Raw genomic sequence first — 27,834 nt, 5'->3', positions numbered from 1 at the left:
CACAGTGTCTGACACCTGCGAGGTTTCCCTTTATTATTCAAGTTTTGAAACCTGACTTTATATACTTAGCGATTAATTCTATTCATGCAAATTTGGCAGGCTTGTTAACATTACTCTTCTGTGGTGTGTCGAATTTACATGACATTTTTTGGGGGGCCTGCTTAGTGCCACTTTAATAAAGTCATTGTGTGTAAAATCAGTTTTTAAGAGTGATTTATTTATTTATTTTCCCCCTCCCAGATCATCTCAGAAAACAGTTGCGGCCAACAATCGTAACTGTTAAACCTGTTCAATATTTACCACAGCAAATTCTCATGTGTTCAACAGTTTGGCCAAGCTATGGACTGCGTGATTTTGATTATTTCTTTGTCATGTGTCATGTAAAAAAAAAATCTGTTAAATTGTAAAAAAAAAAATCAGAATGTGTATACTCGCTTTATACTAAATTGTGGTGTGTAACGATGGTGTAGAGTTTAATCCACGACTACATGCCGATGATCACGTGACCAAACCCTCAAAACAGGCTAGCGGACTTCCTTGTGTATGCTGCAACAACTTTCATAACTATGCGTTGCTGACATGATGTGTTCGCACCCAAACTTCCAATTTTGTTTTCTGTATGGCTTTTGTCTTTAAACATGTATATCATTTATACAAATCTGATATCTATAAAAACGAGCAAAGCCTAAACATCAGATATTATCATATTGTCAAACATTTCCTTATATTGTAATATAAAGCATGTGTAAACTGAACACGCACAGTGAGGTCATTTTGACAACATTTCATTGTTTTCTGTATTGGCTGAAATATGTGCCAGCAGGAACTGATTTTGAATTATTTATATTTGACTTTGAATTGCTAAACTTGAATAATTGTATTAAGAAACTGAATTTGGAAAACATAATTTGAATTAGATTTGTTTAATTTGAAACTCTGCATTCAAAAACTGAATCTGAATAGTATAATTTGAAATTGAATTCACAAGTTTGGAACTGAAGTCCAATAAACTTGAACGTAAATGTAAGATTATTTTATCCGCAATAAAAATGCAAACTATTTGTTTTCACATTTATCTTTTATAATTTCAGCTTCAGTTTGACAAATTCAATTTCAAAATAGCTGAGACATCCGGGCACTGAAGGAAAAGCAATCGATCTGTGATACACAGATCTCTTCGGCCAATCAGCGCCTTCGATTTTGAACACGTGACATTAGTATTTTAACCTTAATACCACCTTTCCTTGACCTTTGCGGAGTGCATCATATGTTCAGAAAGAGATTTAAAAAGGTGCTTCCTTTCGAACATACGAAAGTGTATTGTACAAACAAATCCCACCGGCGTGAGGTCTTGAAGTCTTTCATCTTTTTTTCCCCCAACATCACATCATCCAGGTATTGAACGCCATGCTCTAGGCTTGACTGACATCTAGTAGAAATGACACATATCGATAGATAGCACTGTTGAAAATTTAAGATGAATTTAGGGGATATTCATGAATGAATTGTAGTCCAGCCCTCAGGCATCCCTTGTCCATTATTTGGGACATTTTTTGGGACTTTGTTTTCCACCAAACACAAATCATTTAAAGTCAAAGGTTAGAAGGATTAAATTTGGCCACAGTTTTAATTTTAGCCCCCCCCCCCCTCATCAACTCAGCCAGTGTAGGATTATTTTGTGGCATGGGGTGCGACTCTAGTACTAGTGGCAATATACTGCCTCACACGTCAGTTTTGGTACTACAAGACATTTATGGCAACGTCTGCTCTTGGTCATTAAAAAAATTACGCATTGCGTGTGAAACCAGTTTTAAGAATGATTTTTCCCTCCCCGATCAGCTCAGAAAACAGATGTGGCCGACAATCGTAACTGTTAAATCTGTTCAATGTTTACCGCAGCAAATTCTCTTGTGTTCAACAGTTTGGCCAAGCCATGGACGGCAAGATTTCGATTATCTCTTTGTCATGTGGGTGGTGGTAATCAATTAAAATGTAAAAAGTCACGATGTGTATACCTATCTTTAGCCTAAATTGTGGTGTTGACCGAGTTTAATCCACAGATCACGTGACCAAACCCTGAAAACAGGCTGGCGGACTTGCTGTGTATGCTGCAATAACTTAGATACCATTATGGGTTGACGACATGATGGTTTGCACCCAAACTTCATATTTTGTTTTCTTTATGGCTTGTGTCTTTGGACAAAAATTAAACATTCATATTATTTATACAAATATGACATCTGTCAAAACGAACAAAGCCTAAACATCAGATATCAGATTGTCGTCTTTGATAGCTGTTGAAGACTTCCTGTGCAAAACAAAAGACAGTGCAGACATTTAATACTTCTACAGTTGCTTTGTCCTTTTCTGGTCTCCTGCTATATGGCTCTGACAGTCACCTGGCTCCGGAAGAAAGTGCTTCGACACGTTTTGCCAAATGCAGACGTTGGTGGCGCATAACCCCTATGTCATGTTTTTTAGTTAGATGTAATTGTGACATTACAGTGACTTTTTTTGCAGGGGGGGATTAAAAAGAAAGGGCAAAAAAATGTATTCTGTGTAAACCTTTTACTTTTTTATTGCTTTTTAGAAACTAAGGCAGATTAATCGAAGAGTCCAAAGCCCATGTCTTCATCCGACTCTTCTGATTCCTCCTTCTCCTCCTTTTTCTCTTCCGCTGAAAAACAGCAAACAACAAGTGTTTGTCAGAACTATTTATATCTGTGTGCTTCCCAAAATAATTTAAAGTATAGATAAGTCAAATAATAAGTACTTACCAGCAGCAGGCGCAGCCCCAGCGCTAGCAGCCTTGCCCGACGCAGCAGGAGCCGCCACAGCGCCACCCGCTGGTACGGAGGCTAACTTCGAGAGGCCTGCGAGGAAAAGCGGAAATTTATAGCATTTCCTGGTGCAGCATCTTAAAATCCCCTCAATACAAAACATTTACCTGAATTCATGACTTCATTGATGTTTTTCCCTTGCAGCTCACTAATGACCTGCACAGAAATGCAGCTGAGGTATGTGAATTTAAAAATTTAGATAAGGTCACATTTTGTAGGTACTGTATACGGCAAGATACATTGCTTACCTTGTTTAAGCGTTCATCCTCAGCCTCGATCCCCACGCTGCCCAAAATGACCTTGATGTCCTTGGCCGAGGGGCTGGTGTTTCCACCGAGCACAGCCAACAGGTAAGCGGCCACGTAACGCATTCTACAACACGCACGCACACACACACACATTATAATTTGTATGCCAATCAGAAGTCACAACCAGCTATCTTAACAATTCATATTTAAATTTGAACCAGTTTTCAGAACAGTAATCCCTTGCAGATTCGCTAACTCACCTACTTGCAAATTCACTGAAAAACACCTAATTGCACCAGCAAATACACCTTTATTAACTTCCTACGATGCCGCCCATACATCCCGCTCTAGGGTGCCACGGTAGGGGACGAGTAGAATAGGGCTGCATTATTTGATTTTGGAGTATTGTACCGATTATCACATGGATTACGTGGATAAAAATGTATTTTTAACACATAAGAAAACGAATGTTGCGAAGGTATAAAATACAAGGCAAAAAAATAAGTTTGTTTTGGCCTTTATTCAATGAGATAAGCAGTGCTTTTTACGGCCTACCAGGGGGCAGTATAGTAATTACCGCGCAATTTGCTAAAGTCCATATTTTACAATAAAGACGAATTAGACTGAATGCGCGCGCTATTCGCATTCAAACACAAATGATGATGTCAACGGACATTTTGAATTGCAAAATAGCCTAGCCTAGCTAACATTAGCAGGCGCCTTCAACCGCATTTTTATGGTCTGCGTAAGTGGACCTTAGTCACTGTTGGGAGTATATTCCATAAATTATGCATTTCGTCCATATGTAAGCTGTAAGAAGGGCAGCATGGCGGCCGACTGTCTTCCACCGTCCTCCATTTAAGCAGCATTGTGCCTCGGCTGAAACCTTATTTATTAATCATGAGAAGCAGGTATGGTCTGTATGATTCCCCTACCCTATTAATATGAACCTACCCAGCGTAAACAAGACAAATAACGGTTTGTTGTTTTTTTTTTATTATTACTTACTTTAAGTCTGAACAGACACGAAACGTCGGTCACGCTCGGAAATCCTACAGAGAGCGAGAGAGAGAGAGAGAGATAGAGAGAGAGAGAGACAGACAGACAGAGAGAGAGAGAGGGAGGGAGGGGCGTGTCAGTAAGCTTTGGCTTGGGATGCTGCGATATAATTGGTCTATTTAGATGTCAGTCATTACGTCCACCCTCAATCCTACATCACTTCCGTGTTAGCAAGATCGGTTATGCGCATGCGTCCTGGACACGCTTGCCGTAAGTTTGTTTTTAACTGTATCATTTGAAAAGTGTATTTTGACTCGTAAAACCGTTGTTTGTTTTACAACCACAGGCCTTTATTATTCCTTGAGTTTGTTATTGATGTCATTCAGTTATACAGGGGGATATTTGATAGTTTCATACATCTGCAGAATCAAAAGTAATCAGATCCAGTACGAGACGTGTCACAAATTTGGTGCATTACAGAGAAGTATGTCATTTTTATTTCCATATTTCTTTTATTAAAAAAGACTGGTAAATACAGACTTCTTCTGTTTTAACTTCTAAACTACACAAGTTAAGACCCTGGAATGAATAATGCTCATTATTCTTATTTTTTTTTAAACTGTCAGTTATATACAATACTTTTAAATGATTTGGCACAACGAGGGAAACGTATGTGCGCACTCAAAAATATTTTACATTGCACTCATACAGAGAGAAGGGGTATGGGGATCACATGACATGAAAAGCTAGCTAGCATCGGCTCGACGTATACAACAACATCAAACAATTATATTAAATAAGGCCATTTGTTTCTCCGAATTTGTTGCTGTCTTCGCTGATGCTCACTGGTTCATGTTCCTCAATTAAGTTCTAAACCGCCGTTAACTTTACCTCCTTCTATTTGCATCTTTTCGTATGTCATCAAATGCAGAGGTTGAAAAAATTTAACCAGCATGTTTTTTTTTTTTTTTACAAAGTAAGGAGTAGAAAGTACAGATAAAGAAAAGACACATACTCAAGTAAAAAACAGATAAATGAAAAATACCTTAAGTAGGGTAACAAAGTACATGTACTTTATTTCCCACCGCTGATTATTTAGCGACTAATTCATGAAAGCACACATTGACCCAGTTTGTGGAGTACGGTACATATTTATTCCCTTAAATGACAAGCAGACATAAAATTTACATCACATTTGTGTGGTGCAAAATTAATTTGCAGGTTATTTAACACTGTCGGACAAATAAACTAGATGTAATTCAGAGTTCAGCCAGCTCCTCCTGTCCCTCCTGAGCGAGGAGCCAGTCAAAGAGGAAGACCACGGCGTCAGACGCAAACTCCACAATCTTCCTCACGTTGGTCACGTACCACATTTTGTACGTGCACTCGGCCAGCAGCACGAGCAGGAAGACGACCAGGAAGCCGAAGAAGAAGCGATCAATGTAGTAGTTGGCCTTGTCTCTGGAGCTCCACTGCTCCCACGGACGAGCCCGCCGGGCTTCGTTGTATTTGCTGAAGTGCAACAAGGCTGCTTCTGCTTCGTCCACGTCCGACTCGGGTGCTTCTACTTCCTGGCCTGCCCCGGCTCCGTGCGTGTCAGTCATTGCGCAGACCTTTTAATGATGGACTTTCTTGTTTGATAACAACAATGAAAGCTTGTTAGGGGGGGGATCTTGGAATTTCATAAAAAGGACGATCCTACCTGATTGAAGATGTAAAGAAGAAGAGATAAAGCACAGGTTGGGTCAAATCTACATTGAGTGGTGTATGGAGACCGTTGCAGAGGCGATAAATGGAAGGCACCCCGGCCACAGTAAAACGAGGGCTGAGGATTAGAACACACTCAGCACTTTTGAAATCTCTCATCAAGGATGAAGGTGGCAGATGGTGACACTGTATAAGCAGCAGTGTCATTGTGAGGGTTCACCGAGGCAATATTCAATGGATTGAAAAGGGTTGGCAGGAGCGCTGTCCAAAAAATGTGGGTTATGGTTTCAAATTAGGCTTTGAAATAAGGGCAAGGGTTTTAAACTTGGGGTTAGGTTTCAAAATCGGGTTTGAAGCCTAGGATAGGGTTTCAAACGGGTTTGTGTTTCAAGCTAGTGATAGGGTTTGAAACAAGAGTTAGGATTTCAAATTAGGACTTCAAACTAGGGTTAATGGTGTTCAAATTAGGGTTTTAAGCAAAGTTAGGACTTCAAATTCAGGTTTAAAACAAGAGTTAGGGTTTCAATTTAGCATTTCAATTCAGCATCAGTGTTAGCCCCTGTGTGGGGGCTCATCAGGGGCGTACCTAATGTTGCGGCCAACACATCAGCTCGCCAAACAAGTTTTAATGGTCCTCGTTGAAAGCGCTCGTCTCTGATTCTGAGCCCACGTCAAGGCAAAGCAGTGCTGTGAATCACTGGTGGGACGTCACGTGACGCCGTCGTAGCTTGACTCAAATTCATCCGAACCTTTTTAGATGCCGGCCGCAGCCGCTCAAGGAGGAAGTACGTCAGTCAGTAGCTGCATCCTGTGATAGAAAGTTGGTTGCCGCTAACAGACTGCATGCCAATGTGATGTCGCCAGTGATTACACTTGCGTTTTGAGGCGCGCTTTCAAGATAAGTCAAGGTTCGGGTTTCAAACCTGGATCAGGGTTTCAAATTAGTGTGTGAAGATCAGGTTACGGTCTCAATTTAAGAACTATAGAAATGATCCCTGAACGTATAGTCTTTTAAAACGATGGTCAGGGTTTAAAATTTTTGTTTGAAGCTAAGGTAGTAAATTAGAATTATGGTTTTAAGATATTGTGATGGTTTCTAGTAGTTAGTCTTAGGGTTTTAAATTAGGGTTTCAAGATCAGGTTAGGTTTACAAATGAGAATTCTGATTTCAAATTAAGGTTTGAAACAGGCATTTAGGGTTCCCAAAAACATCCACTTTTGAGTGCTTGTTATGTTAACATTCAGAATTTTGTCACTCAAGCATACATGAAATAAGAGAACACAGTGATGGCCGAACAAATGTTTTCTTTTATTCTGGTAAAGTCTTGTCTCTGCACACGTATACATACACTCACTGGACAGCTCATTAGGCACACCTGCACTCGCCATATGAGCTGTGTCTTGACTCTCATACCACTGTGCACGCGTTCCGTGTATTGCAATTCAATGTGAATCAAGTGAAAAATCAATCATTTAAAAGTAACCATACAGATGATGGAAATGGTGGACGAGCAGTGAGCTCGTCTGTCTCGCAGCTCTCGGGTTTAGGGTTCGAAACTCAGCTCTGGCCTTCCTGTGTGGAGTTTGCGCGTTCTCCCTGCGCTTCTGTATCGTTTGTACAAAAACTTCCAAAAACATTTATGAAGGCTCAAAATTGTCCATCGGTGTGAATTTGAGTGTGAATGCGTGCTTGTCTATATGTACTTTGCAAATATGTAAATGGGAAACTATGGCTTGTGAGGCATATGTGGCCCCTGGCATATGGCTTAAAATTAACCCCATGTTGAAGTCCTTCAATGCTTCAACATTAAAGTTTTCAAACTTTTTGGGACCCGGCATTCCAAAATGTGTAATTCTGTTTTTTGTTTGTTTGTTTAGTTTGACATTAAACGTTAACGGGGAGTGTCAGTAAACAGCTTGACGCCTTTATTTTTGGAAGAATATTTCATGATGTGCCAAACTACTGGTTGTTGCAAATTGAGTTGCGTTCTCCGCTATCATCTCTGTTATGGTAGCATTTTATTGTCAGTCCCCAATATATGTGGAACATACAGAGGACCGAAATTACTTTTCCAAGAGGCCCCCCCAAAAAAACACCCATAAACCATGAAACACAAGCAAAATCTTATCTAAAAAAAATCACTCATAAATCAAAGTACCACTATATTTTGCAGACCCCATACTACGGCTCGTGGACCCTTTGGAAGTTCGGGGACCCCAGTTAGAGAACCACTGCTTTGTGTCCATAAACGGGCCCGCATTCAAAGCTACTAGCGCCTCACTTGACGCCATCTACAGGCTGCAGACCTTGCGGCAAGTCAGTGTCCACTTTCTCGGTGAGGGCTGGAATGGTGCCCGGAAACGGGCTAGCCCTGGCGCCGCCCCGGCACGCCACGCAGCCCCGCGCCACCTCCAGCAGCGTGACCCGGAAGCGCTTTATTCGGAAGGCGTACACCAGCGGATTGAGTGCCGAGTTGACGTGCGACATGAAGATGCCCGCGTACACGGCCATCTTGGGCGTAGAGCGGCCCGGGTGGAAGAACTCGACGCAGTTGACGATGTGAAGCGGCAGCCAGCACACGGCAAAGAGCAACACCACCAATGCCAGGGACTTGGCTAGCTTCAGCTCCTTCCGGTAGTAGCGCTCGCCATCCGACGTGGCCTCGGCCCGGCGGTTGAGCTGCCGGCGGATGACGCGGAAGATCTCGACGTACAGCGCGATCATGACGGCCAGGGGCGCCACCACCCAGCCGAAGAAGTTGAAGTAGACCATGTAGTCCATCCGCATGACTGCTGTGAACTCGCACATCATGTAGTCGGAGCCGCTCAGGTTGCCCAGGACGTGCCGGTTGTTCCAGCCCACCATAGGCACCAGGCCCGTCAGGAAGGAGAGCACCCAGCACAGGCACACGGCCACGTACGCACGCCTCTCCGTCACGATGGTGCTGTACCTTTTGGAAGCAAAGTCCGGAACAAATAAAACCATCAAGTGAGATATGCGGGAATGTAACAAGACAGCTGCTGCCGCCTTATAAAAGACTCCTTCCTATGTCAGTTATTTGGGCAGACATTTTAATTTTGCTGAAAGCATTGATCGGTCCAAGGATATATGGTGCGATGGAAGGCGTAAACAACAGGAGTCACCCTCCTCTCGATTGAACGTCTTGGCAGAATGAGCTGATGTTTGCTATTGTGAAGTCAAATGTTCCGCTGAAGCAGATGAAAGATTGGGTTGATTAAAGATTTGGGTTAGGGTTTCAAATGGGGTGACAAAACAGGGCTTGGGTTTTAAATTCGGGTTTCAGGACACTGTTTCGTTTTAGGATTACAGCTTCAAATCAAGGTTAGGGTTTCAAACAAGGGTTAGTGTTTCAAATTAGAGTCAGAAGCCAAGGTTAGGGTTTTAAGATACAGTAGGTTTCGAATGAGGCTTTCAAGACAGGATTAGGTTTTTGAATTATGTTTTCAGGCCGGAGTTATAGTTTCAAAGATTTGTGTTTCAAATTAATGTATAAAGCCATTATTAGGGTTTCAAATAAGAGTTTAAAGTCAAGATTAGGGTTTCTAATTAGTGTTTGAAGCCAAGGCTAGGGTTACAAACCAGGGATTGGGTCTCAGGACATGGGACCCTATTTCTGTTTAAAATCCACGGTGGCACACCTGTGTGCCAGAGGTGGATTAGACGTGTTGGTTATTTAACGGACCAGCACAGGCTGTCAGATCTAAAAGAGGGAGGTTTGCGCCGCTTTGGGAGTGACCACAGCTAACATCAATCGTGTCCAATCAAAGCGGCTCCTCTCCTTCCCTTTAAATGCGGCACACTAGCAGCCTACTGATGGTCTTAAACATGGCAGAGTGCAGACAGCGAAATCTTCTACTAATTTGCTCGAGTCCGGGAGGACGAAGCCCGTAAAGTATGTTTATATGGAACTGCAAGCAGACCTCTCCACTTGGAGACCGCCCACCCCCCCACTGACCCCCGATCGTTCGTGTGCCCCCCCAGTGCGCAGGACTTAGACGTGGTCTGAACAGGCTTAAGTGTAGACCAACTTTCTGCCACCAAATTGTCACGCCGCCAGGCGCATGTCCAAGAACACATCCTTGCTGCACATGAACGCCCACCTTTGCGCAGACCGGTTTGCCAAATTGGCAAACACGCAGAAAGCGTTAAACATGTACAAAAATCAGGATGCGCCGGCATTTGCGTCCCGCTGCGTATGCATCGTCAGTGAGAATAGTGCACATGGTTTCAAAGGAGAGTTTCAAGCCTGGGTGTCAACATAAGAGGTTTCAGGTTAGGGTTTCAAACTAGGTTTGGGGTTTCAAACTTGGATTCCGGTTTATTGTTAGGGTGTCAAGACAGGTTTAGTGTTTCGAATTAAGGTTTCATCATTTGATTTGAAATTATGGTTTTGAGACTGAGTCAGGGTTTCACATGAGGCTTAGGGTTTAAAGCCAGGGTTAGGGTTTCTAGATAGGGTTAGAGTTCAGAACTGTCTAGTCAGTCCAATGACGCATCAGCAGGAGACCAGGGGACTTAATTGGAAATTCAAATCACAGTGAGAGCAGCAAAACATGCGTCTGCTTTTTTTTTTTTTTTTTACCTGGTGGGTATCTTGACCCTCAGGTAGCGGTCGATGGCGATGGAGAGGAGCGACAAGATGGAACCCTGCGTTATGATCACGAGCAGGCAGGACAGGAACAGACACGTGTAGAACTGCGTACTGATCCCCAGGCTGATGGTGACGGCCAGCGGGATCACCAGGACGCCCACCGCGATGTCGGCCACCGCCAGGGACACGATGAAGCAGAAGGTGGTGTTCCGCAGGGCCCGGTTCACGCACACCACCAGCACCACCAGCACGTTACCCACCACCGACGCCAGGGCGATGGCCGCCTCCACAGAGACGTACACCGTGTCCGCGTGCTCACGTACCTTCACCCGCGGAGACGAAGACATAGTTCGCCCCTATGGATGCAAATGGTTCAAACTTCTGGCTTCCGCTTTTTTACCGTCCATCGTGTCCTTCCTGAGATGTTGGAGATGCCAAATGAAGGCTGCACAGACTCTGCAGAGGATCACAAGGCTCTCACTCTCTCTCTCTCTCTCAAGTCTGTGAATGCAGTCCAGTGATTGAGGGCAGGGACGCTGTTTTCTGCAGTAGTAGTTAGTATTATGTGTTTGTGTGTGTGTGTGTGTGTGTGTGCGTTTTCAAAGGATGTGGTCTCAGTGTAATTACGGGAAGGATGCTTTTTGGCAAGGCTTTCTGAATAAAACTTTAATTGGAGACGGATGCATTAGCGCTGATTGCCGCCCGTGTACACGTCACGATAAGCAAGTGAGGCAACGTCAAGAAATTTGTCATGATTTACTGATGCATTGATCAACTAGTGGTAAACTTTTCAAGAGGATGCAAAGAGGTCGGATTGCTATTGGGAGTGGCGGGAGTTAACAGCTGATCAGTTGCCACACTAAAGAGACTTTTGCAAGTAGGGCTGCAACCGCTGATTATTTTAATAATCGATTCAAATATTTATTTATTTATTTATATTTTACAATTTAGTTGTAGAGGTATTAGGTCACAATAATGGAGAAAAAGTTTTGAAATGATTTATCTTTTTTTTTTTTTTTTTTTGTATCACAAAAACGTGGCATTTGAACAGGGGTGTGTAGAGTTTTTATATCCACTGTACTTAACTTGAGACGAACGTGTTAACTCCCACCACCGCGATCTGGAACTTTCTGCATCATCCTAAGAAGTTTACCAAGTTTCACTGAGTCAAAAACATGAAGTAAAAAAAAAAAAAAAACGCTTATAGGAAAGTAGTGAAGAAGTGTTCCTGGTGTTTTTTTGTTGTTTTTTTAAAACATTTTTGTTTTAATCAATTCAAGTTATATTTTTAAAGGTAATGTTATAAGATAAGTTCGGTCTTTGGTATCATAGCTTGTGGCATATTTATATTTATAGGTAATTATAAACTTTTAGGGCAGGTGTCCATTATTTGCCTTTTTTTTTTTTTATCAGGGCTTGGTTGCAAATAGTGAGGGTTCACTGTATAATAACTAATTCTGATTAAAATATATCTTAATCTGTCATACTATTTAAATGAAATCCTCATATCTTTCTACTTAGGTTTTGTGTTTTAAGTAACCTTTAACATTCTTAACTGTGATCCAACTGTCGAAAATCAATGAAATACGGTAGTCTTAACCGAGCTGTGGCTCAGACGAATTTTTATTTATTTTTTTTTGTCTTGTTTTGCGAGCAAAAATTTGAGTTACGAGTGATAACTGGCAGCAGCGAACTTCACAACAGGCAGCAGATAGTGAACAATTCTTCAAATAACAGGCAGTGTTTACGTCAAGCTGTTTATTGGCATTCAAATTGAAGTTTAAACATAACGATAATGACACGTCGTGTATTTCACCAATGCAACACACAATGCAAAATGCCATAGACAAGCAAACGAAACTAGCATTGATGTTGCTGTCGTTATAACCCTTCAAGCGGTGGATATTTGAACACCAACGGTGCAGCAACACATAGACAGACAATATAACAATGCTCACAGGCATACTCTTTATCCCCTACGAAAAACGCTTATTACTGCAATTTACTGAGTGACTTACTATATTTGTGTAACTCTTCTTTGTTTAAAACGATGGATGGCTCAAGGCACCACTGCATTTCTTCTATCTCCAATTACACTTTTTAATGGATCCATTGTCGAATTGGTTGTGGTGTTCCGTCATCGTCCTGAATGTGTTTAGTGCCTCGGAGGGATGCGCTTGTGCGACCGCGCCTCAATTAGCTGCACGTTAATGTGCGCTCCACTTCAGCTGTAATACAGTAAACGCACCACTGCGCTGATGTTTGTCAAACCATTTGACTTTCTTCGTAGATGGAGACTATCGTGCCGTTGAGCCACGAGGTGTCAGTCTGCAAACACCGTCCTGTTCCCTCTCCATTACTTTCGTCTTGCACGCAGCTTCAAAGAGTGAGTCGTTTTTACTTTCTCTTATTTTACAATTGTTTGCTTATTTTACACTTGTGTGACACTTAGGAACATTAAAATGAGGTTTTAGATGATTTCCTGTAGGACAATTGCAACAAGTTCCAGTAGCTATACCTATGTTCCGTATCTGTATACAGTAGGGGTGGGTGGGAAAACTTTTATGCTTAATGACCACGTAGGATTTTTAAAACTGACAGATTGGTCACATCATTTGGAGATCAGGTGACATTTTTAGAGTTTTTGCTTATTTTTAAGTTGTATTATTTAGAGTTATGATTAATTCACTCATTATTTTTAAAAATATTTTTTTCAAGCGTTTCGTATGTAAAATATGCTAAATATTGTCGTTTAATTCTAAACTAATAAAATTCTCACCTTTAAACTGTACTTATAATTTAAAAATAAATACAAATACAGGTGTATTACTATTTATAATTAATCAAGTAAGAACAAAGTGCTCACATTTAAATTGTTTATAATTTAAAACATCTATATTATATATATCTTTCTTTTACAAATGTATTATTTGTAGTTAATCAGAAATATTTGAATACAAAAATGAATACATACAATTTAGTTGACCAATTTTAGGGGGGGGAAATTAATGCAACAAATATGGGGTTAATGTTAATGAGGATAACGTAAATGCTGGATGGGTTGGCTTAAAGAACAGCGTGTATGTTCCCACACATGCTTGATATGCTCATAGGACTAACTTTCTACTAAACATTATTTGAAATGCTTCCTTATGTAGCTGTGACAAAAGAAACATTTTTTTTGTTGCCGTCAGTCAATTGCATTTTTTATGGATGCAAAACGGCCACCAGGGAGCGCTCGAGCTGTACATTTATGTTACAGCATCCTGTGTGCACACTTAGCACAGCGATGGTATAACTAATGCTGGATAAAAAGTCAATAAAAACACTGTGTTGGCCACTATTTGTGGATGGATTTGTTTTAAGAGACATTGTGCTTTTTTTTTTTTTTTTTTTTTGCTTCTCCTTGCGGAAACAGAGCCCAGAGTGTGGGGGAAAGACCCTCCCCCGCCCCCCCCAAAAAATAAAATGCTTTTTAGCTCAGAGAGGCACCACTTCACATACTTCACTGTGCGTATGTGGCCAAACACATATACACCATTATCGCATCGACAACTTCACTGCCAGTCGCAGTCTCAACTCAACTCGATTTTATTCATAGAGCACTTAAAAAACAAAACAAAAAAAACTGCAGATGAAACAAAGTGCTGAACATTAATAAAAAAATCACAGAATATAAGATAAACATATGGCATTATTATTGACAACTTCACCAAGCATAATAAAGTCAATGCTGCTCAGCTCACACTTTTCTGTGAATCCAACAAAATTCAATGCAGCTCTGCTTACCTTTTGGCTTAACATACTAGCAGGGGTGTCGCAGCCACGGGAATGTGGGTGTTTCTGCATGATAGGCCCATTTCAGACAGTGTAGTCCGGTCCCTCTGCCTCCAGACTGCAGATGAATGGCGCTTGTGCGAAGTCACCGCAGACTTATGTGACTCTGCCACACTGTGACATAACAGTTGGCCGGCAGTGTTTGCTCAGACACATTTTCAGAAGTAGGTAGATAACAAAAGATTTGCTTTTTTTTGTTTGTTTGTTTTAATTTCCATTTGATGGTTAGACAGCCAACTGTCTGTGTACAAGCATTTAAAAAGTAAATTCTCCATAAAACGACCCCTTTAAGCATTCAATTGCACATTGATGTCCACGCTGTTGCTACTTGGGTTGTTGTCCGTGGTCTGGCTGGACTGAGAGCCTTGGAGCTCGTCCCCGCACGTGAGGAATCTCCTCCAGATCTTCAGGTAGGCCGCCCTGATCTTGCGTATCTTAAAGGCGTACACCATCGGGTTCACGGCCGAGTTGGCGTGAGACAACAGAATGCCCGCGTGGAAAGCGCTCGGCGGCACCTCGGCCGTTTCAAAGTAGGCGACGCAGTTCAGCACGTGGAGCGGGATCCAGGAAATGGCGAAGAGGGCCAAGACCAGGGCAAGAGAGCTCGCCAGCTGCCTCTCTTTCCTCAGGTAGATGTTAGATTTGGCCTGGGCTCCGTTGCCCGGCTTCTCTCGGAGGTTGCCGCGAATGACGCAGAAGATGTAGCCATACAGCGCCAACATGACTAACAGCGGCATCAGGGTGCAGAGGAAGAAGTTGAAGTAGACCAGGTAGGACATGGGAATCACGGCGATGAACTGGCAAGTGAACGTAGAGTTGGGGGAACCGTGGGAGGTGGCGTCTTCGTTGTGCCAGCCCAGCATGGGCGCGAAACTCAGAGGCAGAGCGACAAGCCAACACGCAGCAACCGCGCACCATGAATGTCTCTGTGTGACCGTCCGTTTGTACCTGGAAACAAAACCAGGACGGATGTTTCATTAGGTAAGCGCTGTGATGTTAGTGTGTTGTCGCAAACAACATCTATGTTGAATGAAAAAGATGGGAGCTTCACATCGTCCCCCTGCTGCCCTCGTTTTTCAACCTGAGGTAGCGTTGGTGTGAATTTTTTTTCAAAACTAGCAGCGATCGTAATAGCCGAAGCTAGCGAGGCCAATCACTATTCTCTCATTTTCGTTCTCTCAGACCCGTGCAGATGTGTCGCCCTGTTGGCTGGACATTGGACTGATCCACATAGCGTTATAGTCCGGCGACGGCAGGAGACAGGCGAGTCGAAAGTCCTCTGCAAACTGGTCGATTGGGAAAGGAAATGCCCTCAACACACGATTAGAGATTAGTCAATTTGTAGACTAGTCAATTAATCAATTCAACATCTACTCAGCGGCCCCACTTGGCCTCGATGCAAGTGGACTGTACGGTGGAAAAAAACAGTTTTCTCTATCTACACCTGTGGATGTGCAGCATTAGAAACAGGCCCTAAGATTGTTTAAGTTTTTGCTTAAAATATAGTTTTGTTTAATTAATAACCTCACAAGTGTCAAGATTGTATTTTGGATCTTAAATATAGCTTTTGTGACACCAGTCCTGGAACCTTTCTGATAGACCTCATACATGCAAAAATTGGTCAGAATTCCTGCTAAGACTCATTTAAAAAGAATAGGTTTACCTGAGAGGGATGTAGACCCGGAGAAAGCGGTCCAGCGAGATAGACATGAGGGACAGAATGGACACCAGGGTCAAGAGGATGACCACGCAGCTGATGAAGAGGCAGGCGCGAAAAGACGTGCTCGCCCTGCCGTCCACCAGCACGGCCAACGGGACGGCCACCAGGCCCACCGCGCAGTCGGCCGCCGCCAGCGACACGATCAGACAGAAGGTGGGCTGCCCGACGCTTTTTGTTGTCCACACGGCGACGATAACTAGAGCGTTGCCTAGGCAGCAGCAGACAGCTATGAGAAACTCCAACGAGGCGTAGGCCACCTTGCCCGCGTGCATGGCGTCTCCTGTGTGGCTCGCCGTGCGGCACAGTGACAAGCGTTCATCTCTGACTTGAACTATATGAGGAAGTCAAGTGTGCTTCTTTCTATTCCTGTTAAGAGTGACACACTTTAACACTTGTGAATTTGCTTCGTCAGGAAGCGGGCCGTAGTTTTTTCTTCTTCTTCGAATGAGTGCTATTATGCACGAGCGAATGAGCATTATGACGCATGAGCGAATTGGTGCTCATATGCACCGAGACCATAACCAAGGGATCGGAGACAAATAACTCTGTAGAAGATCAATAACACAATTAAATACCCTGTAAAGTTTCTAAATGCATTATACGTTTGATCATAATTACCAAGACTGAGGACTATGTGGCGCCCAATTTGGGATTCTATTTTCGTAGAGGGCGCATCTGCGGCAGGTTGCAAATGCCAGCGGATGCTGGCTTTTGTGCAAGAGCTGTTTGCCAATTTGGCAGAGCAGTCTGCACAAAGCTGGGCGTTCCGGCGCAGCAGAGGGAGTGTCCTTGGAAATGCACTTGGCCGAGTAACAATTTGGTGGCAGAAACTCCTGGCGCAAGGTAGAGCACTGGTGCAATGCGATTTTGGTGCATTTGATCGGGGCACAGGCAGACAGATACTAAGCTCTGCGTACATATTTAAGTCGCCGGGGGTTATGACCAGCTCATTCTGTATTCAATACGGATGCCTGCTCACATTGTCTGTTGCCACACTACGGCCAGAGCAGTGACAATGCTCCACTCGCGCACGGATCTCTGCGATTACGCATCGTCCTCTTCTGCACGGAGATGTCGCCGTCGAGACTGTCAGTTGTGCCACATTTACAGGGAATGAGAGGAGCTGCTTTGATTGGCGGTGAATTAGTTCGGCGGTAAACGCTCTCATAGTGGGGCAGCCCACCCGCACTCAGATCTGCCCGGCAGCCCTGGTTTACGAAATTAACAACACTGATCTAACCGGTGCGCTGGCCACCGTGCCAGGTTGACGGCGTTCACAAAAATAGGGCTCATAGTGTTCAATTGTTTTGCTCGATTATCGGTTTGTTGTGTGTACCCCGCTTAAATCTTAATCAATTCCTGGCATTTTCCACCTTCCTAGGAACAGTTTGAGGAAGGCCCTTTTTATTTCTGCAGCATGACCGAAAGACATCTTGCAGAAAGTCTTCCCAGAGGAGAGGAAGCTTATTTTCACTTCCTGCAGGCAGAATGGTCATGTGTCCAAACAGGGCATAAAATACAGGAAGTTTTGGTTTCATGTGATCTAATGTTAGGAAAACGCAGAGATGCGTTTCTTGTATGTCTGGTCGGACAACTTCCACGTGTTCAAGTGCCAACTTTCACATCTCATGTTGGCTTCTCTTGCAGTTGCACTTCTCCAGAGAGCGTGCATCACATGACTGGAATTACTTTCACTATTACTCACAAAGTTCTATGTACTTGACATGTATGGCTCACCGGAAGTAGACGGACGTGACATCACTCGTGTGAAGTCAGAAGAACTGGACTTTTTTGACATTTTTTTACGAGAGATATTTTGAGCAGGACAAAATGGTAGTTGCAGTTTAATACAGATCATTCCTTTATTTATAGTGCAAGCCATCCATCCATCCATTTTTCTTTTGCGCTTTTCCTCATTAGGGTCACGGGTGAGCTGGAGCCTATCCCAGCTGACTTTGAGCAAGACCTGTGGGCAATGTTGAGTCTGGAGCCTAGATTCAAACCCCAAATCGCAGAACTGTGAGGCAGCCGTACTAACCACTAGTGGACCGTGGTGCCTATTTTAAGCCAATTAACTTTTAATGAATTTTCCCATGTGCTTAATAATAACGATAGGATCCAGCACCATCAGGTGCTTTAATGGGAATTCTTTCGATTTGAATTATGTTTTACCATTTGGAACAGGATTCAGGAATTTCAAATTGAATTTACCTTGTCATCCCTAAATTTAACCTCTTAAGCTAATTTTTATGTTCAGGAATGCAAGTAAACATAATAATCATAATATGATAATAAAAATAATAATGATGTACTTTACTATTTTTTTCTGGGGGGTTTTGGCCGAAAAAAAGAAATGTACATTTGGTAATTCATGGATGACCATAATAAGGATATTTTTTCATTTTTTTGGTTCAAGAGCTCCTACATGCTGCTGTATTTAACACTAGAGAAACATAAAAAAATGATTTTGGTTCAGCGCTGTGGTTTTGTTCATACGAGTCACAATGTGGTGTGCACAGAGGGGAAGAAAAGAAGCTGATTTTGAGAAAGTATTTTGCATGTTTGAACTTTAACTTCTTCAGTCTCTTGGCCCAGTTATGTGTGCATTTCTGTGGTCAAAATAAGAGCTCAAATTTCTCGTACACATACTGACAAACGAATAGAAACCACTTTTTTTTCTTTTTTAAATTAAAATACACCTTTGAAACTTGATAGGCAACTGTTCTTTATTTCGCCAGCATCACAAGGTTGAGCTGCACATTTATAAAAAATGATGCAATTGATGATCATTAAGTCCCCACAAAACACAATTTGTTCCCAACGATGGCAGCGTGCAATCAGCTTCACTTTGTGCCCCTCAAGGAAGGTAATAGACTGTATAGTTATCACCTCTTGGGGGTGACCGGCTGCATCCCACAAACTATACAACCTACTACCTCACCTCGCTAGGCTCCACTCACCATAGAGTTTAGTGCGAAGAGAGGATGGGCTCACTTTGTGGGATTTTTTTATGTTTGTTTGTATTTTTGTCATGTTGTCGGCGAGCAAGCTGTCTCACGGGCAAAGACAGTAGATTGTATAGTTATCTCAGAGGGGACACAAACCCCACAACTATTCAATCTACTACCTCAGCCGAAAGGACAGAAGCAGTGGAAGAGAGAAGATCATGCATCATCTGTTCATCTATGACACAAGGAAAAAGCAAAAGTTGTAAGTTTGATTGTTTGTCAATGGATTTATCTGGCAAATTACAGTGCAATGAAAAATTATTTGCCCCCCTAAAATAGTTTCCCCACTTTAAAATGATCAAACAAATGTAAACATCAGACAAAGATAACCCAAGTAAACATAAAATGCTGTTTGTAAATGGTGACTTTATTTATTAAGGGAAAAAAAACAATATTCAAAGCTACCTGGCTCCGTGTGAAAAAGTAATTGCCCCGATACAGAAAGAGGCGGTTCACTGTACTGCAAAACTACTGCAAATTGGATCAGTCTTAAAGGAGACATGTTATACAGTTTCCAGGTGACTTAATAACATGTCTCTGACATACTTTCCTCAAAATAGCCGAAGGATCACAAATTATAGCTGTGTGTACCACTTGACACACTATTTCTTGTCCTGCTGAAATTAGCCCCTTTGTCTCATCGAAGCGTGCCAGCCCTCTTCCCAGCCCATATACTGCTCGGCTACCATGGCGAGTCCAGCTTTCGTTACCATGACGTCCAGGTGAAGAGCGAGCGGCCACAATGACGATGAGACTATTTCTACTTGTGGAGGCAGCAGTTCACAAAACTACAATGTGTGTATGTGGCGCATGGACACATCACCAAACACAAATACCAACACGTCAACTTTACTATGTGGCGCCTATCAGAAGCTAACGCCGTCACCCTACGCTAATCTGTGCATCCAACAAAACTAAATGCAGCTCTGCTTACCTTTTGGCTTTGACACGATAGCAGGGGCATCGCAACCGTTACCGATATCGATGTTTTCTAAATAATAATGCCTCTGCATGATAGTGTTTCAAACGGTGTGGCTTGAAAGTGGCTCTGGATCTTGACCCAGCCTCGCTAATTAATGTCAAGGGTGTAGAAACTCGTTGTGGGGTTGGTTATTACCTGTTTGTCATTTGAATATATTGTATAGTTATATTTTTATATTTTACATACAAATTATTTCCAGAAACAACGTTTGAATGCCTTACTGAAGAATACAAATATTAAAAAATATATATATATTATAATGAAGAAATGTGGTTCAGTTTGCCCGTGGTGGACCAGCGCAAAAGGGCTTTGGACTCTTTGCATTAATTAGCATGTGAACAGCAGTGGTTGAAAAGCGTCTGGGCGGTTCATTATCGTCTCCGATTCCATTTTGGCCCAACTGGTGGTGACAGTGATTGAAATGTTCTGGCGGCAGTTGGCGCGGCGGGGTGAAGGGTGAGAAAGAAAGAACGAAAAGGCGCAAGGGCATGAGAGAGAGGGACGCCATCATTGAGCTGTTGAATTAATTAGAACAGTAGTTCTCAAACTTTTTTACACCAAGTACCACCCCCAAAAATACTTAGCTCTCCAAGTATCACCATCATGACCATTAAAATCCAATACCATAGTAGGAGTAGAAGCTTTATTCCTAAAAAGTATATTTCAAATCTTTCTCAGCCACTGTAACATTATGAACAGTTTGAACATTAACACTGCTCTTAAATAGCGGGGTTGGGGGGTGGGGGGGGGGGTGGGTTTCTCTCGTGGACATTTATTTTTTATTTTGGAATCCACCACTGATTATACCTGTCAAGCACATTGTTCAACGGAAGGGGGTCTTGCCCAGCTTGTCTGTGAAATTCCGGTTTCACTGTAATGACTAACATATCCCTGCAGATGGCGACGTTGCATCGCTTTGGATTTGAGATCAGCACAGCTTTTGAGTAGAAGATAAAGAATACGCAGTGAATCTCAGTATGTCATGTCCATTATGAGGGAGAGAAATGCTAACACGAAAGTCGGAAAAGTTTCGGCACCTCCTCGCATTAGAACACAGTATGTATATGTATGGTATTAACAGAGTATGTGTCGCCGTAGGTAGGAGAGAGTGTGTTGCAATCGTGAGAAAAGATGACACAGTTCATGGAGTGAAAGAGGAATGGAATGCAAAAAAATCCACTGACGTGCAACTCGAGCCATGTGGTGAGTCAGCGTCGCTTACAACGCGTTTTTAGTCATAAAGCTGTAAAGAAATATTTTGCTATCAAAGGCCCTTTCCCAGTCTTTGCTTTATAGTTTCTCTCACCAAAGCAACAAAATAATAATATTTGCGTCAAAGTCACTGTTCTGCTTGACGTTTCTTTTCACAAAAAGCTCATTTTCTCCGCTTCTTAGTCAAGAAACCAGTTTTTTTTAGATGCATGTTCGACTGCTAAAAAAAAGCTAAAGACAAACTTTTTTTCTTGGTGAAGGAAGAGTCTGGTGCTTGGTGCTTATATTTTCAGAGAACACAACATTCTGTGGGTCTTGAAAGATCCCTCAAATTGCTCTAAAATGGTTGCCAACATGGGGAACTCGGCTTTAAAAATGGCTGGCATTGAATAGGTTAACTACTAAAAAAAAACAAACTTTCAAATTTCTTGGGCCAATCAAATTGTTTTAGGGACTTAGGAGTGTGGAGGCTGGACCGGTTGCTGGAGAGATGCTGGATGGCTTCCTGAGGCCTAGCACAGTGCCTTTGAGCAAGGCATCAAACCCCCCCCCCCCCCCCAAGTTGCTCCTGTGCACACCCTCAACACTCAGAAAAACATTTTCTTCGTCTTCTTGTATGGACATAAACTCCTGCAGACCAGATGATGACTAAAGCGACGGTCCATTGTGTGGACTTTCCCCTAACAAGTGTCAGCTTCAGACATTACGAGGAGCATCTGGCAGCCGTATTGTGTGCCCCCGTACCCCTCGTACCCCCTCTACTCGCCTTTTACTTTGCCTCATTGACATGCAGCTTGGCATGCGGACAAAGGCCCGGCCGGCTTCTTGGCACCGAACGACCTCAAGAGAACCAAGAAAACACTCACCGCCTTCTTCCTCCAGGCTGCCCCACAGAATTCAAATGGCACAGTCCAGTCTGCGGACAAACTCATGTCAGTATACGTCAAGCGGAAAGTAGCCTGCTAACTAACAGACAGAAAGCAAAAATACAGAGCTATTACAGAATTATTTCACTTATATTAGAGGAATTTACGTATGATGGAACTATCCCACCTGCCCTGTAATGCAAATGGTAGAATTCAGTCCATCTAATACTAACATTACTGTTCATTGTCTTTGAATCAAAAACGGACAAAAAAAACAAAAATCTGACTTTTTTTTTTTTTTTTAACTGTTCCTCCTTTTCCAGTCTTTCTACATTTTCTACTCTGAATACAAAGACGTTTTTCCCCAATGTTCCACTTATACAAATTTACATTGTGTCTTTGACTAACGATTGATCCTTTCCCCCAACCCAAGGATTCGCATTGTGTAGAGTTCAAGTTCATCTAATCGCGTAAAGGGTTCGTCATAGCCATCTAGCTAACAAACATATGGACAAACAAAAAACCTTTCAACTACTTTGGGCGTTTTGTGGTGGAATAAACAAACAACAATTAGATGCGTCACAAATTTTCACTTTTCCAGAGGATTTTACGTTATCTTTTTAAGCTACATTATAACTATTCTCACCAACAATGTTGTGGACAAAATCCCACGCAACAGTTTTTTCACTTTTCACGAGAAATGTAAGTTTTTTGGGAGGGGGTTGTTATTTAATTCCAATGGAACTGTTCCCCTGACCTAGAATGCAAATGGTACTGTCCCAATTGTTATTGTCCCCTTTCAAATAAACTGATTAATAATAATAATTCTCCAAGAACCAGAAAGTAGAATGTTGATAGAGAAATGTACTTTGTTTTTTGAGTTACGATGGAATTGTTCCGTCCCAGAATCTCAATGGTAGAGTCCAGTCCATTCAAATGTACCAAATCATTGTCCATGAAGTAGAAAGTAGCTCGCTTGCTAACTAATGTACGGACCAAAAACAGCATTATAGCAGAATGGTAGAGTCTAGTCCTCTGTGGACCAGAAGCTAGCTAGACGTACAAACACACAAAAATATGGCGCTCCACAAGTTTTTCCACTTTTATTCGAGGAATTTATATTGCATTCCTGCCACTCCAGATACATTACTGAGTGAGGCTTGTTGCTTATGTTTATGGCGGGATCTCTTTGTTTTGTGTCTAGATAGGACATTCCTTGCCTTCCACATACTCCCAATGGCAGAAATTGCCACAGGGAGGAGAAAATGGACATATCAGAAGTGACAATATTTCACAAATAGAATACATCATACTTTTGTTTGCACTTTAAAATGGTTAGTCTTTTGGAAGTTTGGACCATAACCACTCGGTGTATGACACTATGATGAATGCTACACCAAAAAGACCCCCAAAAATGTGCGTGTTCTTTCCACATTTAATTTAGCAAACTGTCTTGTGAGGTTAGACTCACAGGAAACCTGCAGACGTTAAGACAAATGTGCAGACGTTAACGGGACATCTGCGCCATCCAGATGTTAATCTCAAAATGGATTTCACATGGCTAACACACACACACGTACACAGTAAGAACATCGCTTCCCCCCCCCCCCCCCCCCTTTCCATTTGGTAGTTGCTACAGAGTTGCTCGAGTTTGAGGAGGCCGATCAAATTCTGTTTATAGCCCGTGAATCAGCAGCGCTAACAAACAGGAAGAGCAGTGTGTGTGTGTGTGTATCTTCTGATAAAAGCCCAAAAAGCGGACTTTGATCCCGACGGTTACGGCTTAGTGACTTGCGAATCGACAGGTTCACGCCAGGAGAACCAAACTGACCATCCTTAACGTATTGACACTGTTACACTGTCGACAACAAACAATAACGCACACACACGCACTCGGTGTGTGTGTGTGTTTATTCTTTTAGACACACGGGCTGCTGCAATCTTACATTGCATTGCAAGCCCCTTCTTGCAGCTAACAAGGATTTCTGGTTCTATCTGGATCAAGTTCACCGGTTCATGTGGGTTTGGAAGCACAACTACCGTATTGTACACGGTTATAAACGGGTAACATTGTTTTAAGTTAATTAAGATTTTGATAACCACTGAAGGCTGCATTTGCACTTCTTTCTGGTACATAATATATGTACAGTGTATATTGATATACTGAATATTACGTGTATACCGTATATTGTGTGTGACGCTTAAAGATTACAAACATACATACTCAGAATCAGAATCCTCTTTATTTGCCAAGTATGTCAAAAACACACAGGGAAATTGTCTCCGGTATTTGGAGCTGCTCTAGTACAACAATAAACAGCCATTTTAACAGAAAAATACTTTTGAGACCTAAAAAAAAAAAAAAACACGATGGAGAGTCAGTTAGCCTCTAGCAATTTAATAGCAAGAGGGAAGAAAAAAATAACTTCAATACCCCAACACACCAACAAAAAATGTGTATGACAAGAAAAGCTATTTTTTATTACACTTTCTTTTTTTTAAGACAAAAATGCCCACATTTTCTTTAATCTCACCTTTTGTTATTATTTCATTTGCCGATAAACAATACAGTATTGTGTGTGACGCCTTGAGACTACAAACCTACAGTAGATTCCAATGACCTAACAAAATAGTTTAAATAGCTCTACATACCTAATATTAAATGTTTTACATTTTGCAAGTTTAAATTATATGACAATAGCTAATGATTACACAAATTTATGAAATCACAAAAATGTCAATATATCACCTACTGGCTAAACTAGAAGCCTCGAATATATCCGTTAGTATTTTATATGTGCTGTCCCTTTAAAAATAAACATCCACATCATTGATACTGTAAGCTGCCAAAAATATATCTATGCCCACAAAATGCAAATAAACACGTTAAAAACACACCCTCTGTGAATCTAAACTACAGCAAATGCATAAACAATCTAGTCTACAGTAAATTTGCTACGAAAGGGGTGTGTTCCTCATTAAATAAACTAAATTATTGCAGACGGTGGCCAGTGGACTATTTTGGAGGTTAAACTGATTTAAATTAATGGGGGAAGAGCCTTTCATGCAATTTGGGCTTTGGCCATATGGGATATATGTATATCTATCTATCCATCCGTCCATCCATTTTCTGAGCCGCTTCTCCTCACTAGGGTCGCGGGCGTGCTGGAGCCTATCCCAGCTGTCATCGGGCAGGAGGCGGGGTACACCCTGGTTGCCAGCCAATCGCAGGGCACATACAAACAAACAACCATTCGCACTCACAGTTACACCTATGGGCAATTTAGAGTCACCAATTAATGCATGTTTTTGGGATGTGGGAGGAAACCGGAGTGCCCGGAGAAAACCCACGCAGGCACGGGGAGAACATGCAAACTCCACACAGGCGGGGCCGGGGATTGAACCCGGCCGGGTCCACGGAACTGTGAGGCTGACGCTCTAACCAGTCGGCCACCGTGCCGCCCGGGAGAGAGAGCGAGATATATATATATATATATATGTGTGTGTATGTGTGTGTGTGTGTATATATATATGGATATATGTCACGTGAAATGTACAAATATAGGCATTAAATCAGAATTGGGCAAATTGTAAAACCAGGCGAAGGCACTACAAATGAGCAGCCCAGCTAATTAGGGTATATTTACAACCAAAACTTCATCTAACGACAATTTTCATGTAAATTATACAATTTGAAGGCACTGTTTCAGCTCCGATTGCGTGCCTTAGAGCGTTTCCAAAGCTGAGGGTACCGTCTACAAATAATTAAACTTTTCCCCCCCTCTCAAAACATTACGCAGGACAAAGTCCCCGCTTGTGGGAAATGCGAGGGCAGCCATGACTACGGGGAGCGCTTTGTTTTTGGTGCAACCCGAGAATGGCGATTCAAAGATGCGACTAGAGAAACGTCGGGATGCAGATAAAAGCAAAAAATATAATAATCCCTTGGAGGTGAGCGCAGTAGAAAAATGAGGCCACGATGGCGTCGAACTAAAAACAGGTGGGAATGCTTTTCACCTTTTCCTCAGCAAAATGATAAAAGAGGCTGAGTGGTGGAAGCCATACCCCTCGTCTCTTCCTGCCCATTTGTGCCAGGAGGAAAGAAGTCGGCAAGTATCACAACTCGGCTGCCGTTGTACCCTCACAGCGGATGCTCTTCGCGAGCGAGCGACTTCAAAAGGGATCTCGGTATTAGTCCTCACAAAGACGTCTCGTTTGTTTGCGGGATTACAGGATAGATCAGGATGGGGAAAGGCAGTTTAAAAGAACCCAAAGTGAGTACTTACAGGCGGGCTTGAAGCGACGCCAACGAGGTTTGATGAAGCCGTCCAAACGGCGTCCCGACGTGTTTCGCTGCAAACGACTTGTTCCTCGCTAAGCCTTTTGTCAGCACTTGGCATCCTTCCCAGGTAGTCCATGCCTGGCGGATCCCATTCTTGGCCACTCGTCTTTTTAGTCGTCCTGCACCTGCCTGGGTGCATTTTTTTTGTCCATGATTTCCTGACTGCAGAGTCAATCGAGGACAATGGCGAACCTTTTAATCCACCATTTACAGGCAACAAGGTGTCCGAGATCGTACCCCGAAAAAATAAGAGCAATGCAAATGGGATCATTTAAGGGATAACAACCTTTGAGGACTCCTTTTTTTATTGCAAGTTTGTCCACCCTGTGTCACTCGTCTTTCTTCAGGCGATAGCCAAGACAGCTTTCTATGTGACGTCAGCATAAAAAATCCTTCGCTTTTTTATTTATTTTTTTTGAACCACACAAAAATAAAAAGTAGCAGAGCAAACTCACCCCTTTCTCACAAGTCTGGGCTCTGTGTCTTTTTGCCTTCCTGCTGGCTCGGCTCGGCTTGTAAAAGTAGCGCTGCGAGAGTTTGGGCCAGCCTCCATTGGCAGCGGTTCAACAGATCACTGCTTATTTAGGAGAAACAGGGGTGACGAGGCAGCTCTCTCTCTCTCTCTCTCTCTCTCTCTCTCTCTCGCTTGCTCTCTTTTTTCACCTCTCTTGGGGACACCGGGAAGTGACCACTCACTCTCGGGGACTTTGTGACGGCGCGTCGGCATTAAAAGGAAGTACGCGCGACGAGCTCAGCTTCCTGGCGGGCGTCAGCTTTGCGTCGCGTCTCGGGCCTCGCTTCCGGGCTGCCCGGCCTTCGTTTTGCAGACGCCAGTTAGCAACTGTGCTATAGCTGCAGTGCATTTGGGGACTGATCAAACTTAATTCACCTCTTGATACCACAACTATTGCGTCACGATTAGCATTGATAGAAATACAGTACAAAAATCTAAAAATAACAGTATGCAATCCGTGCCACAGTTCACAGTCAATATTTGTTACATAACAGTGTGGCTAGTTTACATAACAACCACACTTTCTCCCCGTTTCTCCGTCCATGACATAATGATCAGGCAGCCAGGGGATAGGATCCAAAGCCACTTTCAAGTGTCTACACTATTTTGTGTCCGGATCCACCTGTTGCGAATTGCTGCTATAGTTCACATCAAGTTAAATCGTGACAAGCTTCAGGTGTGAGCAGCCTCTCTGTGGGCTTACCGGTAGTTAGCCAAGGTGTTAGCAGTTTAACATAGCATAAACTAGTCTCATCATAAGTCAATGCTGGACCTGCTCCAGATTGACTGACAGCAGCCAGGTTGACATGCAGACTTTTTTTATCATCCCGATTGAAGATCTCTGGTCAACTGTTTACATGTGACGTGATCTATTCCGATCTGGCGTTGACATGGGTCACTCCATTTAATCACAGCAGCCGTTTTCTCGAGGTGTGAAGTGCGCAGA

The 27,834-nt window shown here is 42.6% G+C and overlaps 3 protein-coding genes across 8 annotated transcripts; all 3 read right to left on the bottom strand.

The window, feature by feature from the left end:
• Positions 1 to 2,553: 2,553 nt before the first annotated feature.
• Positions 2,554 to 4,249, bottom strand: rplp2 (ribosomal protein, large P2). The gene is made up of 5 exons (XM_061784137.1): positions 4,097 to 4,249; positions 3,089 to 3,212; positions 2,948 to 2,996; positions 2,778 to 2,873; positions 2,554 to 2,677 (listed from the first exon to the last, which is right to left on the bottom strand). The coding sequence occupies exons 2-5, from the start codon at positions 3,209 to 3,211 to the stop codon at positions 2,604 to 2,606; spliced, it is 342 nt and encodes a 113-aa protein (XP_061640121.1). The 5' UTR covers position 3,212; positions 4,097 to 4,249; the 3' UTR covers positions 2,554 to 2,603.
• Positions 4,250 to 7,007: 2,758 nt separating this feature from the next.
• On the bottom strand, positions 7,008 to 10,806 carry LOC133483501 (adenosine receptor A1-like). Its single transcript, XM_061784844.1, has 2 exons — positions 10,399 to 10,806; positions 7,008 to 8,745 (listed from the first exon to the last, which is right to left on the bottom strand). The coding sequence occupies exons 1-2, from the start codon at positions 10,752 to 10,754 to the stop codon at positions 8,073 to 8,075; spliced, it is 1,029 nt and encodes a 342-aa protein (XP_061640828.1). The 5' UTR covers positions 10,755 to 10,806; the 3' UTR covers positions 7,008 to 8,072.
• Positions 10,807 to 13,980: 3,174 nt separating this feature from the next.
• On the bottom strand, positions 13,981 to 27,765 carry LOC133483223 (adenosine receptor A1). Of its 6 annotated transcripts, none has more exons than XM_061784135.1 (5): positions 26,830 to 27,118; positions 26,661 to 26,741; positions 26,319 to 26,536; positions 22,033 to 22,082; positions 13,981 to 15,192 (listed from the first exon to the last, which is right to left on the bottom strand). In XM_061784135.1, the coding sequence occupies exons 3-5, from the start codon at positions 26,511 to 26,513 to the stop codon at positions 14,532 to 14,534; spliced, it is 906 nt and encodes a 301-aa protein (XP_061640119.1). In that variant the 5' UTR covers positions 26,514 to 26,536; positions 26,661 to 26,741; positions 26,830 to 27,118; the 3' UTR covers positions 13,981 to 14,531. The 6 variants fall into 6 exon arrangements, 5 of the variants coding, with proteins under 5 accessions (XP_061640119.1, XP_061640118.1, XP_061640117.1 ...); XM_061784134.1 differs by lacking the exon at positions 22,033 to 22,082 and adding an exon at positions 15,908 to 19,147; XM_061784133.1 differs by lacking the exon at positions 22,033 to 22,082 and adding an exon at positions 15,908 to 19,147 and having other exon boundaries at positions 26,661 to 27,118.
• Positions 27,766 to 27,834: the final 69 nt, after the last annotated feature.

The sequence above is a fragment of the Phyllopteryx taeniolatus genome, chromosome 9, assembly GCF_024500385.1.
Source record: "Phyllopteryx taeniolatus isolate TA_2022b chromosome 9, UOR_Ptae_1.2, whole genome shotgun sequence".
Classification (NCBI taxonomy): Eukaryota; Metazoa; Chordata; class Actinopteri; order Syngnathiformes; family Syngnathidae; genus Phyllopteryx; species Phyllopteryx taeniolatus.
This window is presented reverse-complemented; position numbering and strand designations above follow the sequence as displayed.